Raw genomic sequence first — 16,082 nt, 5'->3', positions numbered from 1 at the left:
TGTGTATAATGGACAGCCACTATTGCAACCCTTCTGCATGTGTCAAGCTGTTGGAGAGCATCTCCAACAGAGAACCCCCTGCTGTGAGAAACATGCGTGAACAACAACAACAGAAACTCTGGAAAACATCCAGCGCAAAATGTACTGACATGCCCTGAAAATCTTTGGCATACATGTGCTTGTGTTTTCTTTTTTCAAAGATTACATTTTTGCGATCAGATATGTAGAGTTCATCTTTAGCAAAGCCTGATTCCTCACATGCCCTCAAGAAAGCAGGTTGCCACATTTTGTAAGAGGCTTACTAATCTGCTTTTAGGTTGGAACGAGGTAGAGCTGCCAGCTACTCTGGCTGATACCATTTAAAAAAAGTCAAATGCTACACTGTAGTTAGTATGCATGTAAGATAGCTCAAGTCTGGTGATTTATAAAGCATTCCATATATCATATTCCATTATATTCCATATAATTGAATAATAATTTAGTTTAAGATTGTGTTATGCAAAGAGATTGCATCTGTTTGGTAGTACTGTTTAGAAAATTATGTCCAAAAACAACTTTTGTTTGCACCTGTTTTATGTGTGCAGAATGCATAACCAGCCTTAAGATTGTTACAATTTCATCTTTACTTGCTCTCTTCTGATTTTGGTATCATTTAGAAACCTCATTGAATACATATTGAAAAATTGGCTCCATGGATTTCATTACATGCTAATTGAATGTTCTCCCAAACAGTTTAAGCCACCAAAATTTATATAGCCGCTTAATTGTAACTAACATGATGACTTCAAGGTGTTCTCAGAGAGCAATGTGTTCTCTGTTCTGCAATGTGACCTGAGCTTATTTACTAAGGTTTTTCCTTTCTAAACCATAGTGAACAACAGGCCATTAATCTCTTGCTATTGTTACCAGGTGGATAATGATGTCTTTAATAGTCTCCACCTAATATTCTTAATTAGAGCAGGCAAACTGTGACAACACTGCATTCAGCTGTCACCACAATGAAGTGTATGACCATTTAGTCCTCATTACTCTGCTTGACTAAGCATTAATGTTCTTCTGACATTCCAGGGTAGAGTTGTTTGGACAGATTCTAATAATATGCATAGAAATGGACTTTTAATGGATTCTGCAGTAAAAATCTGTTAATCGTTCTGCTCCTCTTGCACACCATGGTGCAACTAAATCACTCCTGAGCAGGTGGTCTTTTGAGAGTGATGCGTTAAAGTGAGAAAAGCATATGCTGGAATATGTTCGCTAATTGAATATTTAAGTTTCTACTCTGATTAAAATCAGAGTTTTAATCTGAGATTTATTTCTGTTTAACTCACCATATGTAGCACAGACTGTATTTTAATTGAGATTAACTTCTTATCCTAAAATAAATATTGTGTTCACTCTGGTCATAGTTCAAAAGCTATTTGCTTGAAAAATGTTCACCTTTCACAATGTGGTAAAATAACATATTCTAATTGGAACAAAGAAAATTAATCCTACTATTGGAATCGGCACATAAAACACAATGATTCAATGTTGATGGAGTTTCTCCAGCAGAGAAAACTCTGTATGTTTCCTTTCTCCCAAACAGTAATTTAGAAGATGAACCTAGCTCGTTCTGCATGGTAGTGGAGTGTCTGTTATCTATAATATAATGCCAGCGGTGTCAGACTTGCAGGCAGGAGGGAGAGCACAGCGGTTAAAGGAGGAGAATGTAATGGATTCAGCCTGCAAAAAAAGCCTCCAACTGTGCTCGGCTACACAGACCCTTTTCTGTAAAGTAAATGAGACTGAACATAGCTGCAGGACATTGGAAGCTGTATTATGAAGGACTCAGCAGAAAATCTGCATGTAGATTGGTAGGCATCCTGAGAGTCCAGCTGAGGCAATAATGGATCTCTCAGACATAGATATCGATACGACTGTTGTAAAGATGTATGAAAACTTTGAGAAAATCATCTTTCAGCTCCTCAAAAAATGTGTTGTTGCTGTCCATTTGTCTGCCTGCCCATCCGTCCATAATACAAGTTGATCGAGAAAATGTCTCCTATTGACTGCTGTATGTTTTCATCATGTGAGACATTTCTTGAAATATGTATTCATGCATACTTAGTGATAGCTTGGAGTGGGTCAGGAAGTGCTTCGAAGACCATTTCGGTCAGGCATCCAGCTCAACACTGTAGCTGTGTCCGTCAAATGAGAGCTCATTTACATACTGAAACTGCGACATCAAGAAAAGAGCAGGGTCAGCTGAGATTGACAATATGGCCAACATCAGTCCATCCCAACAAAGCGTTTTTCTACGGAATCCTCTTAGCCGTTTACTGTGCAGCCAGTGTCCCACGTTGCCCTCTTTCATGGAAATCGCTGCCTCTGTTTTGAAGGATTATTTGAGGGAGAGTGGGGGAGAGCGCGTCATAAATCCATGTGATGTTATTTACCTTTGTTGAAAAGAGCTGACACTGTGCTGTAGCAGCAATGCTAATCTGCTGATGTTCTGCAGGCAGAACTGTAAGATAATGTTCCCACAAGGACTATAAGCAACTATGTGAGCCTTTTTGCTTCTAAGCTAGAATTGGCAAAGTCCTGGAACTCATACTTTCTCCTAAATCTCTATAAGAATATTTCCAATAGATCATCTGTGAATTTAAATATAGCTATCAGGCTGTATAGGTCTTAATATCCAGATAACTTAAGCCAGAGCAAAGAGGAGAGTTTATCTAGGGTGTCTGCCCTGTCTGTACTAATGGCTGGCATTAGTACAGTCACTAATTGTCAGTCTGTTCATTGTCACTAATGTTTTAGAAACAGATTGTTCTTGCACATGCCACTTTTGCCTGCTAGAAATAAGTGAGATATCTGTTACATTTTCTGTATTAGAATCAATAAAGTTTCGTAAATATAGAAATCCAGCAATCAGAGATTCATAGGTTTCAATTTCTGTCTTTTGAAAAACTTTGACCCACAAATACTAATTTTAGTTGAGTGAATTCTCTCTGATAATAATAACAAACAGCAATCAAAATAAAGTTGTCTTATGTACTGTTATGTTTTCTTCATTTGCAGACATTGGCTTTCCCATAGCCTTAGAAATGGCTTTGTACCCCTTACCAGACTGATGAGGCAACTGACTTCATTCCTCATATATTTTTGAAATTGCATGATTTGTCACTTTTTGAGATGTATAAGCTTACTTCATGTCATCAGGCATGAAGTAAGTGATTTTTAATTCTTACAGTCTAGCAATTATAGTACTTAGTTTTGGTTGACAAAATTCAAATTTAGATAGGGGAAGACTTATATTTTAACAAAGGGGTAGGTTTGTTTGAATAAATTGTTTTTCCCTTAAATAAATCATTATTTGTGCACTGTGTTTTGTATTTACACAGGTCATCTCTATCTCATATTGAATTGTGTTCAATGATATGAAATGCAAAAACAGGAGAAATTTGTGAGGACTTTCTTTGTGTGTGGCACTCACTGAATGTGTACAATCTGAGTGTATCTTGTTAGTCCTTGCATTATGTTCGGTGATGTAAGAGATGTCTCCCATTTATTTTAGTCCAATATTATTTCTGTTGACTTTGAATTAGTCAAAAATGCTGCTATATATGCTCATCATTCCTGAGAGAAACATGTCTTTTCTCACAGCTGCTATATCTCGAAGTCATGAGGGTCCGGGCGAGATGGGCAAGGCGGTAAACATTCCTAAAGACGACCAGGGGAAGATGAAGGAGCTCTTTAAGATTAACCAGTTTAACCTGATGGCCAGTGACATGATTGCACTCAACAGGAGTCTACCAGATGTGAGATTGGATGGGTACGTATTCTTCTGCTTCCACATTATTGCTCTGAACCACATTACCACAGTGGTGATTAGATGGTGAGTGCAACAAATCTGTACAGAAATATTTATCCAGGCACACGTTTCCTGTTTCCATCAGCAAAGAGGTCTGCAGATAATGTGTTCTGTTTGAAGTGTTAGTAGACACTTTTTTTAAGTGCAATGCAGTATCCATGAGGGAAATGAGCTACTACCTCAGGAGAAGAAGTTTAAGTATGACTGAATGTACATTGAAGTGAAAAATTAATAGTCATATTGCAGCAGCATCTGCATTGCTGCAGATCCCTCAATGGTTTGTTGTTGTGAATATAGAAAAATGCAAAGCCATCGCCTTCTACAATGTTATTGTCAGCGGTTGTCAGGAGCAGTAATCTGTGAGCAAAAGAGTGAAATTGCTCAACCTCTTCCTTGATGTCAGGACTAATTTTTAACCACTTTTAATTCTTTTTTCAAGAAGACTGGGTTTGAATATTTTCTAAGCATGTCTTGTGGACACCACCCTAGGTAGGTTGCTCATGGGTTTTTATTTAGTTTATAATAGCACCTGTGATAATACTGAGCTGCCACAGAACAAAATACAGACAAGCAGTGTTTTAGATTCATGTGATGACCACTCTCAATCAGAGTGATTTTACTACTTTATGCTAGAATGGAAAATAAGTAGATTAAGCCTTGTTCTGAAGCACTTTGCACTGTAAACCTATTTTACAGAGAAAAGGTGAATGTTCAGTGAATTTCAGTGCCAACCTTTTTCCATCTATCATAGTACAATTTTTTCTTCCACATAAACACTACAACAGATTTATTGCAGTACACAGCTCAGTTTTTAAGGTTTCTGCAGCTATGCAGTGAGAATAATCCAGAAAGGGACAGAGTTATTTGTGAAGGGCAATAACACTTTTTCTTTAAGGCAACCTCCTGGCCTAGTTCTGTCAGTCTGTGCTGTCATGTTGAGTAGACGGGACTGAACGAGCAATGGTGTCTGCATCGGTGGCTTTTTTCACCCTCTGTCACTTCTCCCCATTCGTTCTCCTGCCGTGCAATGCACTTTCACTGTCCAACTCCTCTGCCGTAATGTAGTGAATATTTTATTTAATAACATCCACTAGTTTATCACTACCTCACCAATATTCTTTTGCAAACATCACATGAAGCAAAGGACATGATGACACTGCTGTCAACGGTGGTTTTACTTCTTCCTACTCCCCCAGTGTCAATGTTTCTGCACCGGTGGCTGTGTTGAAGAGCAGCAGGGAACCAAAACTTTATTTTCAGGCTCTTTCATAAAATACTTTGTGGAACTAACAGCAAAGTTTTAAACAAGTAATTTAAGATTTTATTGATGCTGGTGCCTGCAAAATGATACATGTTTATATTTAGCTGGTGGCTGTTATATTGAATGCAGTTTAGCTGCTAATAACATGCATTTATTCTCATTGTCATTTTAACAGTCAGCAGCTCTGCTAAAAAAAAATCCTGTGATGTCTTTGGATGTGCGAAACTATTGGCAATGGATCGTTTGAAATCTCAAAGGATCCAAATGAGTCAATTTTAAATAAATTTTATTGCATGCTACACTTTTCAGATTTTAAATTGTGATGAAAAAAAGACTTGTTTTGTCTCGCTTCATTGTATGGCACCACATTATGTTGGTCTTCAGAAAACATTATTTATGGGTGCAAACTGAAAAAAATGTGCATGAAAACTTTTGAAAGGTTTTGATAGTTTTCATTTCTGTAAAGCTTATCTGCATGCAGTTGTCTCGGCTTCATCCCACTGATTTCTCTTGTCTATGTTTCTGTGTCAGTTGTAAAACCAAGGTGTACCAAGATGACCTGCCCAACACCAGCATCGTTATCGTGTTTCATAACGAGGCGTGGAGCACCCTGCTGCGGACCGTTCACAGTGTCATCAACCGCTCTCCGAGACACCTGCTGGTGGAGATTGTTCTGGTAGATGATGCCAGTGAGCGAGGTCAGTAGTTTGTGTTGACTCAAAAGCCTCCCTCAGACTATAAATATCTAGTAGACATGTTGTTTACATTAAGCTAAATCAAATTGTATCCATACCCTGGGATGAATTTTTTTCATTCCTTTCCTTTTTTTTTTTTTGGTAAGGTAAAAGTTAGTGCACCCTTAACTTTAATGGCTGTTTGATTTCCCTTACCCCTTGCAGGTAGCTGAAGTTAGTACTGCTACCTGTATCAATGAAATCAAGACAAGAACAATAGCTGAAATAGAAATGAAATAGAAAATTACAAAGGAGCCAAATGAACTGCTCTGTATCCCAGAATAAGATATTATGAAGCATAAGAAATGTCAGAACACGTGTGCTAATTTTCCATCAACATTCCTCCCTATCAAACCTACTGATATTAATGATTAGACTGTTTGATCCCCCTACTGATTTATGATAAATGTGTTTAATATCAAATAGGATAACAAACTCTGAGTGTGATCAGCTTTTTTAGTTTCTTCTATTATCGCTTATCTCAAACACAGACTTCTACTTAATATAGTGAAATGTCATTCAAATGCCATCTTCTTAAGATTTTTCTATCATTGGATCTAAAATCTGATTTCCGGATGGAAAGTTTTTTTTTTCTTATCCAGAAGTTTTCACGTGGCAAAATGTCATATCTTAAATAGAAATCATTACAATATTTGTAGGATTTTCTATCATGTGCCTATTTGAATGCGGTGCTTTTATGTGGCATTACTACTGAGTTAAACAGATTTAATTTTGCAATTCAAGCTTTTTTCTGAATTCCCTTTAATGAGAAATTCTTATATAATTATATTATTTGTTGCAAAATACAATTTGCATTTTAAATGTGTTGGTTTAGAAATAAAAGCTTTTAATCCTCTTTCATGTTTTCTATTATTTTCTGATTATCAGCTGGCTACTGAATAATCTTCTAATGTAATTACTTTACTTCAGCTCTAGTGGAATTGCTTTTCAGCTGATTTCCTTGTCTCAGAGTTCTTAAAGGGAAAGCTGGAGGATTATGTGCAGACATTAGAGGTGCCTGTGAAGATTCTGAGGATGGAGCAGCGGTCGGGTCTGATCAGAGCCCGGCTCAGGGGGGCAGCCGTAACCACAGGCCAAGTCATCACCTTCCTTGATGCTCACTGCGAGTGTACAGTGGGCTGGCTGGAGCCCCTGCTGGCTCGCATCAGAGAGGACCGGTAGGAGCCAAAATGAGGATTTCTATTAGAGAGATTAAAAATGCTTTATGAGGGCAGGACGTCACTGCGTCACTGTGCAGCAGAGACTGTTAGCCAATTTAACCTTCATGTTGACTCCAGAAACACTTTTTGTTAATACTTCTGTTAACTCACCAGTTAGATGAATAGGTTCTTGAACCACAGCATGATTTGAACATTACTGCAACAGCAAGATGTCAGCCGGACACTTGACGATAATTGGTTTGTTGCCTCAATGGAGAGTTTATCTCATTGTCATTCTATAACCTTGCTAATCCAGCTGCAAGTTGAAGATTTGTGAAGGGAACTTATAAGCAGAAAACATCGTACCTGCAATAGATAATTCTTTTCGTGCCTTTGTTTTGTAAAATGACCTTACAATGCATCAGGTGTTTCCCCCCCCTTTACCTGCCTAGAGATACATCGTCTTAAAATGTATATTTAGTATGAATTAATCTTATTGATGTCTTTAATGCATTTCTTGATATTGTCCGAGGTTTTTGAAAATGCCATTATATGACTCCAGCTACTGTATTATTAAAACATTGCATAAATAAAAAGGTGCTGCTGAAAAGTCACAATGAGTGCAAATTTACTTAATTGACAGTGTTGTCATCTGATAATTTATTAATTTATAAATTTTTAAGGAATGAGGAAGATAGTCCAAGAAACTCAATGAGACTCTATTCTGTTAAAGTCATAACTTAAAATTTTTTATTTATTTATTCACTGTTTGTTGTTATTTTGTTACAGTTAATTATCAAATTGTGTCTTTCAGAAGAGCAGTGGTGTGCCCTATCATAGATGTGATCAGCGATGAGACATTTGAGTACATGGCGGGTTCAGATATGACTTATGGAGGGTTCAACTGGAAGCTGAACTTCCGATGGTACCCAGTTCCTCAGCGGGAAATGGATCGACGTAAAGGAGACCGAACACTTCCAGTCAGGTACAGAAGAAGATGCATCCCTCACGTCCATAGATGGAATCAAGAAGATATTCAATAAATTATTTTCGCATCTTAGATCAGAAATAATTAAACTCAGTCATATATCACATTTTGACAGAAAAGAGAGCACAACTTCTTGTCTGTATTCACTTTATTCCAATCAACAAATTATTATTCACAGAGTTGAAGGATAGACATGGTTACTCTTCTAAGGCTTTGTTTTAATTTGCTAAACAAATTACTCTGTATTGTTTCTTCAGTGCCTCACTGTGCAACAACAAGATACTTTGAATTACATAAATGCAAAGCTCCATATCAAATTTGATACATTTTTCTTTTTTGTTGATATAAAACATTAGTACATTTATTAGAAATTATTTCTTTCAACCTGTCTCTGCTTTATGGTGCAGCAGTGCCTCTTCATTTTAATCAACAAATAAATACCTCTGTGTAGCCTCCTTTCATCCATATGATATGATTTGGACTGAATACAAATTTAACCCAAGGCTAAATAATCTGTCTTTACATAACTTGAATTGCTCTTATTTTTATTTGTTAAACAATCCAGCAAGACTTCAGCAAAGATCTTGTTTTTTGGCAGTAATTTTTGTGTGTCTGGTGCAGGACTCCCACGATGGCAGGAGGGCTGTTCTCCATAGACAAAACATATTTTGAAGAAATTGGAAGCTATGATCCGGGGATGGACATATGGGGTGGAGAAAACCTGGAAATGTCTTTTAGGGTGAGTGTCAGAGAACATAATGTTATCATCCTACCAGACTTGCTCGATGGCAGTGGTTACAGGCAAGTTCTCCTACTTGCATGCATATTTGATTTAAAATATATGGGAGAGGTGAGCAGAACCTTCATCTCTCCCTCTCATAGTCAGAAAAATTACACAAATACTGTCAACACTAGATTTTATCATACATCCTCATATTACAGGAGATATGTCATGCTCTTGTCATTTATTGGCTCCACTGGTACAAATATGTACAAAATGGGAGAGAAATTATTGTCATGGAAACATACTTACCTCACACACCTTGCTCCTCACTGCAAGGCAAGCAAGACATACGCAGTTGTTTTAAATGTTTATAATGTTGCTTAAATTGTATGGACAGCTTTAGGTGAGTAGCCATTTTCTTGTATCCATTACATTTATTGTTAAGATCGACACACATCTGCTTTTCTACTGTTATGCCTTATTGTCCTTCCCATTTTGAGGAGTGACGAAGAGAAGTGGATCCGTATGTCAAACCATGCTTGTAAACAAAGTCATCAATACTAATTGAAGCTTCATACATTATGCATTAAAAACAGCCTTAGTTCTTCAGGTGGGATTTTTTTCCCCACTCATTAGAAATACAAGAATCATTCAGTCTGTGATTGAAATTGGCCACATTTTCCTCAACTGACTTTGATCACTGGTGGCCAGTTCAGATATGTAAACATCTGATTTTGTTCACTAAAATCAGATCCTATGAAACTTTGTTGGACTAACTATAAGGTTTTGTTTGACTTTTCTGAGTATGAACTCTAATTTCAATACTGTTACAGTTGAATTTTCTTTAAGAAATTTTATGTCATGATAATTTAAGACACTAAAGCATAAATAATGCCAGAAAGTTTTTGAAAGCAATCATTATGTTGTGCTTTTCCTGAACAACCCCCAGAACGCTTTAAGAAATAAGGACAAAAGCAAAACAATCTTGATTATTTAGTTATTCTTTACACAAAGCTTCCACATCTCTATATCTACTCTGGATATTTTCTTTTTAAACCTCCAAACAGAAACCGTTTCTCTTCTAACGGCCACTGCCTTTCTTTTGTAGACAAATTCCAGTGTTTAATGTAAAGTTTGTTTTATAGCTGATGCATTAAAAATGGTGCATTAAAAAGTGATGAAGGCTGCTTAAGTTTTTCCTCTGCAATCTTCTGAGCTGTTGCAGCATAATCTGCCTATAGGCAGCTGTTTGTTGCTCTACTTTTCCCCTGTGATTTCCTTCCTGCTGCTTGGGAATATTGAACCAGAGATATAAAAATAGGTCATAGTGTGAAGCTGTACCTCCTGTTCATAGCCTCAATGTAAACCAATCTAATCTTAATTCTTTGGTAAAACAAACATTTTCCAGCTACAGCTTTATGTGTTAACATCAAACTGAACTTTCATGTTGTCAAGTTTAGGTCTGTAACAAATTTAGGGTTTAGTATTAAGAAATACTGAACAATTGTAGTGTAAGCTAATTTGCGATGTATGTCCCTAATTGGGATTTTGGCTACAATACTCTGATCTCTTGTTTTACCTATTTTGAAGAATGTGAAGTTAAGTTTTACTCTAATGTTATCACATTTATTCCTCAGGATGCTAAGAGTCATACATTACTAAAGCTTCTCAACCTTTAGAGCCACTACAAACTAAACAGACGCACTGATTTGTGTCATTAGCCATTTGTAAGCTAGAATACTAGACCAGTCCTTAACACAGCTGTCTTGACCAGAACTAAAATGTAAAGGCAACATGTAGTTTTTATCATCTTTGGCATTGGAGTAATTCCAATGAAATTCTAAAATATACTGTTTGAGTCAGAAGTGAAAACATTGTTTCTGTATCTTTCCTATAGATGTCAAAAATCTATTCTTGTCTTGGCTACTTGTTTAAATCTCAGATGTTAGTGTTTCTTTGAATATGATGCTAAATTTACAGAATATTTTCTGTACTTTGAATCACTTTGAGAATGATGATCTACAAATAAACATAACTACACTCCGTTCAATTTCTTTTACAGGGATTGTTGATACACCAGTGATGTAGCGAGAACTATAATTATTTGTATCTCTTAATTTTTTACCTTTTAATAAATGTACTCTCGGCAAAATTTGGATATTTCTAAAAATTTTATTTTACTACTGCCATAATCGCTGCATTTAATTTTTGTTTCTTTAATAAATCTTTACCTCAATGTAGAGAGTACTGTTTCTAATAACTCATTTTTTTCGTTTATTTAAATTCCTGTCTTCCCAGATCTGGCAGTGTGGTGGATCTTTGGAAATTATAACATGCTCACATGTGGGGCATGTTTTCCGCAAAGCCACTCCATACAGCTTTCCTGGAGGAACAGGCCAAGTTATCAACAAGAACAACCGACGGCTGGCTGAAGTCTGGATGGATGAATTCAAAGACTTCTTTTATATCATCTCACCAGGTACAGAGCAAAGCAATTATTGCTTTGTGACTAAATGTTTTTTCCCCCACTTTAATAACAGAAAAGAAAGTCTCAGACAGTTTAAAAATGACGTACACTGTTAAGGTTTTAGAAATTTATAGATGAGTCAGGGATTTGCTTTATATTTTATTCAGCGCACATTCCTCTTTAAAAGCAGATACAGACCATCCTCATTACTGATCCATTCTAGGTTGCTGATATTACATTTAGCAAATTGCTCTGAAAGGATGTGTCTGGTCTATTTTATTGCTTTATTCTCTTACAGAGACCTTTTCTTTTCATTCATTTAATAATTCACATTTCTCTGCTGTAATGTGAGGCTGCTGTGTCATCTTCAAAGGAGGCTAATTCATTTTTTCCTTCAGACACACTTTAAGCGCTCTCGTGAACGCAAGTTCAGAAATTTGTCATAACTGGTCCTTTCTCCAATAGGGCTTCGGCACATATGGAAAAACTAGAGCAACAGGGCTATGCAGCTTGAGAGATGAGTATCCCTCCATCTGTTGTCTCAGTAATGTGATTACCCTTTAGCAGAAATCACTTTTCCGGAAATCTCTGGCTAAGTGTTCTAGATGGGTTGCCAACCTATAAGGGATCATCCTTAATCTGTGGATCTTCCTCCACAAATTGTGACCTTCTGCGCGGTTCGGTCAGGCAGGACTCTCCACGGGCAGGTGTGCAGACAGAGCCAGCATTGTGATGGATGGCTTTTGCTGTGCGCTGTGGCCCACCAATGCCTCTGTTCCTCCTGGACATTATTGAGGATGATCTGAGCTGTGCTGCTGCTGCCAGTGCTCACTTATTGGCACAGAGGAGCATGCTGTGTTGCCTCATTTTTGGAGAGCCCTATAGCCTTCCTAATAAAAGTGTAATTGCCTCCTTTTTTCCTTCTTATCAGACTGTTTTAGGATCAAAGAAGCTTTTGGTTCTCCAAAATATTATGTCTCCTACAGTCCTTTCCAAAAATAGGCACATCCTGCAAACTTTTTGTTTTTTGCTGTGTTGCACACACTGCAATAGGATTTTATGTGATAAACCAATGCATATACTGCGTGACTAAGTCGAAGGAAAAAGAGACATGTTTGTCAACGTTTTCAAAAAATGGAAATGTGGTGTGCATTTGTATTTGACTCCCTTTATTTGAAATTAAGAGCAATTATCAAAATTTCAGATCTTGCTGCAGATTTGGAACTAGATTTAGGTCTGGGTTTTGACTGGGCCGTTCTAACACAAAAATTCAAATTCAATTTTGGGGTCTCATCTGACCACATAATCTACATTTACATGTTTGTATTGTCCCCTATTTGTCCTTTTGCAAATTTTGAGTTAACTTTGTAGGACTTCTTTTTAACTGTGGCTTTACTTCTTGCCACCCTTCTTCCAAGGCCAAATGTGTGCAGCATAACAGCTATCCTATCAACAGATTCTCTCACCAGAGCTGTGGATATTTGCAGCCCCTCCAGAGGTGCCGTGGGCCTCTTCACAGCTTCCATGCCTTATAAATAAAATATTTTGGCTTGTGGTTGTAATGTGACACAACTTCTAGGGGTATTAATACTTTTGTTAAACACTGTAAATATTTCTTCTATGTCAACACATGCTTACCATTTAACATAGAAGGTATTTGAAGGTGTCCTTTTGTTTAGTTGATGTTTGACTACTGGTAGTTTTTGCTGCGCACCGTTGTTGGTCACACATTTTGGCTGGTTATTGTAAATTGTGCTATTTTCTCTTCATTGCAATCAAGCTCTTTCATAATAAATTACCACCCAGCATCTATCTGCACATGAGCTATGACTCCTAAAGAGGCACTCCAAGACAAACCATCTGCTTGATGAGCTTGTGTCTGTGCCCAGTTGCTGTCTAATCCATCCCTTCTTTTCAGTTTCCACAGTGCTGATGCGTCAGGCTGTCTTTATTTGGCAGCATGATGTTCATTTCTAAGAGCAGCATTAACCTAAACAGTATGTGCAAAATGGACTCAAGAGGCCAGGTTAATTATGTATAACTTAAGAGAAAATCCCTCCCTTATTAACATCATGGCACAATTTTTTATACAGCGCTGTGGCATGTTGGTGAGAAAAGGCCCTCTGGTGTTTCTTCATGGTGATGCAAGAAAAGAGAACAGTTGTGAAATCTGTATGAAATCAGCATGATGACACTCTCCGATAAATCTGATTAACTCCTCTGTTGACTCCTGCAGGTGTGATGCGGGTGGACTACGGGGACGTCTCCTCCCGCAAAGCTCTCAGAGAGGCCTTGAAGTGCAAACCATTTTCCTGGTATCTAGAGAACATCTACCCTGACTCCCAGATCCCAAGAAGATACTTCTCACTTGGTGAAGTATGAGCACTCTTGTACATTAATTTTGTAAAAAAAAATTTGTTCTACTGTTTGCCTGATACAGGTGCTTCTCAAGACATAAGAATATCTTTTGAAAGTGTAATTTTTTATATTTTTAGTTTTTGTTAGTTGTAAGCCATAGTCATCAAAACAGAAATTGTTGTATTGGTTACACATTTTAATTAGTGACATAAATTAACTTTTTAATTGGGCTTTTCTTTACACTCCTCTAGATTTCTCTGTTGCTTGAGCACTTTGTCCTACCACATTTTTCCTTCCTCAGAGCTTTCCAATAGTACACAAAGTTAGATTCCTCAGCCATCTTCTTTAGCAGTGACCTTTTGTTGCTTGCCTTTCTTCACAGGGTGTCAGTTGACTATCTGCTGGACAAATTTCAAGTCAGCAGGTCATAAAATAAGATCTCTGCGTTCCTTATACATCATTTTTTAATGGTTTTATGTAATACAGTTTTCTAGAACTACTCGCTCTTGCGTAATAAAAATTATATATAAAGCATGACTTTCACATTTCGAATTGAAATTCAGGTTGTTTTATGATTGATTGGGACAATACCATGCATGTCTGTGTTTTCAGAACAACAATATTACAGAGAGATAAATGCAAAGCTCTATGGACCCAAGAAAGTCTGGAGAAAATAAGCCATAGTCAGTCTGTTGTATTGAATACTTATAACAAAGTCCTGCTTGGATGCCCACACAGCCGATATTGACCTGAGACATTTGCAGAGTTATTCTGTGTACAGAGGGAGTGGGGAAAGGCTTATGTATCAATTTATCTGATCTCTACTTGGTGAATAAAAATTATTATTTATTTTTTTGCAAAGATATCAGTGTGCAGGAGTAAGTGTTTGATCTGCAGCAAGAATGTGACCATTGCATAAGCAAGATAATACAAGTTCAAGCTCCTGCTAACTCAAGATGAAAGTATTTTTTTAACTAACTGGATATGGTTTTTAATGCATGTCTGCTCCAGCGCAGCTTTGGGTAGAGGCAGAACTGACATGAGCCATGTCTCCCTCAGGGTAAATGGCTATTTAAAAAGTAGTGTCAGTATAAGAACTTATAGTGAAAAGAACTTGAAATCCTCCAACAGCTGGGAATAAAAGAGCTGAATCTTTTTCTGTCACCCCTCCCCTCCTTCCCTCCGAGCCAGATTTCTTCTGACTGAGTCCCAATTACCATAACACACTGTCAGCCTTTCTGTAAAAGCTGTAATTATTGGGTTTTATATTTCTTAATTGTGATGATTTAGTTGTGCATGTTAAGCTTAGAATATAGTCAGTTCATCTTCATCACAATGAATATAGGATTATAAAAAAAATCCTGCGGAAGCTGCAACAAGCCTTGATAATATCTGCCACTTGACACAATCTGGATCAATATGCGAGTTGTTATTGTTAGTTTTTATGGGTCGAAGTTGGACTCAAGCTCAAATTTAGAAGAAAGACTTGTCATAATTTTTTCAAATTTTGTATACATGTTACATGTATTCATAGTGAAATGTGTGGACTGGCTTTCTTACAGGTTTTAAATAATTTTTAAAACCTGGTAAAAACCCGATAATTTACTAATTTAAATATTTTGCCATTTACTTGCACTGACTGAAAATAAAATAAGGGTGTAACATGTGTCATAAAAAATTACAGGTTTCTGCCAGTAATATTAATAATTTTGAGTCATATGGTCCTTGGAAAATGATCAGTAATTCAAATACAATTGTGATCAATGGGTTAGAAAATTATCTAAAGTTGCGATGTGATGAAATCATAAGAAATCGTCATCTAGATGTAAAAATCATTTTATCTTAGACAATGAAAACATTCGTGTAAACGTACACATTTATTTCTTCCAATAAAATTTTATACTTTTCCAGACTTAGCAAAGCTGCACAGAAAACTTGAATTGACATGATTACAATTGTAATTGTCTCCACAAAAAGATCTTAACAAACTTTTTCTATTACTTTTTTTCTGTAATTCATTAAAATACTTGACTATGAGCATAATTTGATGAGCAATGTTTATGCACATTTGTAAAATAATGATGTCCTTAAATGTATGCAGTGGAAGTAGAACGGGGAAAATTACAGTGGATAGATATGAAGTAAGGATATGAACTTGCAAGGAGGCAAATTCACCTTTGGAGCCACATTTTTTAGTTTGGCTAAATATGTCAGTAAACTATTTATAATTCTTTTACAGATATGTTTCAACACAAGGGCATGGTGATAAACTCATAATTGTTGTATTTCTGTAAAAAGAAAATACAAATATTCATTTTTTGTCATATTGTCTTCTCCTATGGGATGGTTTTGAGATGGTTTGGTAAAAAACATTAAAAACAGCAAGTTGGAAAACTTTCCTGTTTGACAAAAGCCATTGATAGATACCAGTTAAAATTAGCTGCAGTGGTTTCCATCACCATCATCAAACTATCTTCAGTTTTCTAACAGGAAAATGTATTCAGATCGATGACCTTTATGCCATCGATCTGAATATG

General features: G+C 36.7%; 1 protein-coding gene across 10 annotated transcripts in view; it reads left to right on the top strand.

The window, feature by feature from the left end:
• Positions 1–16,082, top strand: part of galnt13 (UDP-N-acetyl-alpha-D-galactosamine:polypeptide N-acetylgalactosaminyltransferase 13) — a 36,505-nt gene that overhangs the window by 8,043 nt on the left and 12,380 nt on the right. For all 10 annotated transcript variants that reach the window (XM_055032113.1, XM_055032105.1, XM_055032109.1 and 7 more), the window contains 7 exons: positions 3,646–3,814; positions 5,646–5,812; positions 6,819–7,026; positions 7,823–7,993; positions 8,618–8,735; positions 11,019–11,199; positions 13,424–13,563. In XM_055032113.1, coding sequence (XP_054888088.1) covers positions 3,646–3,814; positions 5,646–5,812; positions 6,819–7,026; positions 7,823–7,993; positions 8,618–8,735; positions 11,019–11,199; positions 13,424–13,563 — 1,154 coding nt within the window. The remainder of the gene's footprint in view (positions 1–3,645; positions 3,815–5,645; positions 5,813–6,818; positions 7,027–7,822; positions 7,994–8,617; positions 8,736–11,018; positions 11,200–13,423; positions 13,564–16,082) is intronic.

The sequence above is a fragment of the Poeciliopsis prolifica genome, unplaced genomic scaffold (assembly GCF_027474105.1).
Source record: "Poeciliopsis prolifica strain line A6 unplaced genomic scaffold, Auburn_PproV2 SCAFFOLD007, whole genome shotgun sequence".
NCBI classification, from domain to species: Eukaryota; Metazoa; Chordata; class Actinopteri; order Cyprinodontiformes; family Poeciliidae; genus Poeciliopsis; species Poeciliopsis prolifica.
The sequence above is the reverse complement of the archived record's forward strand: the minus strand, read 5'-3'. Positions and strand labels throughout refer to the sequence as shown.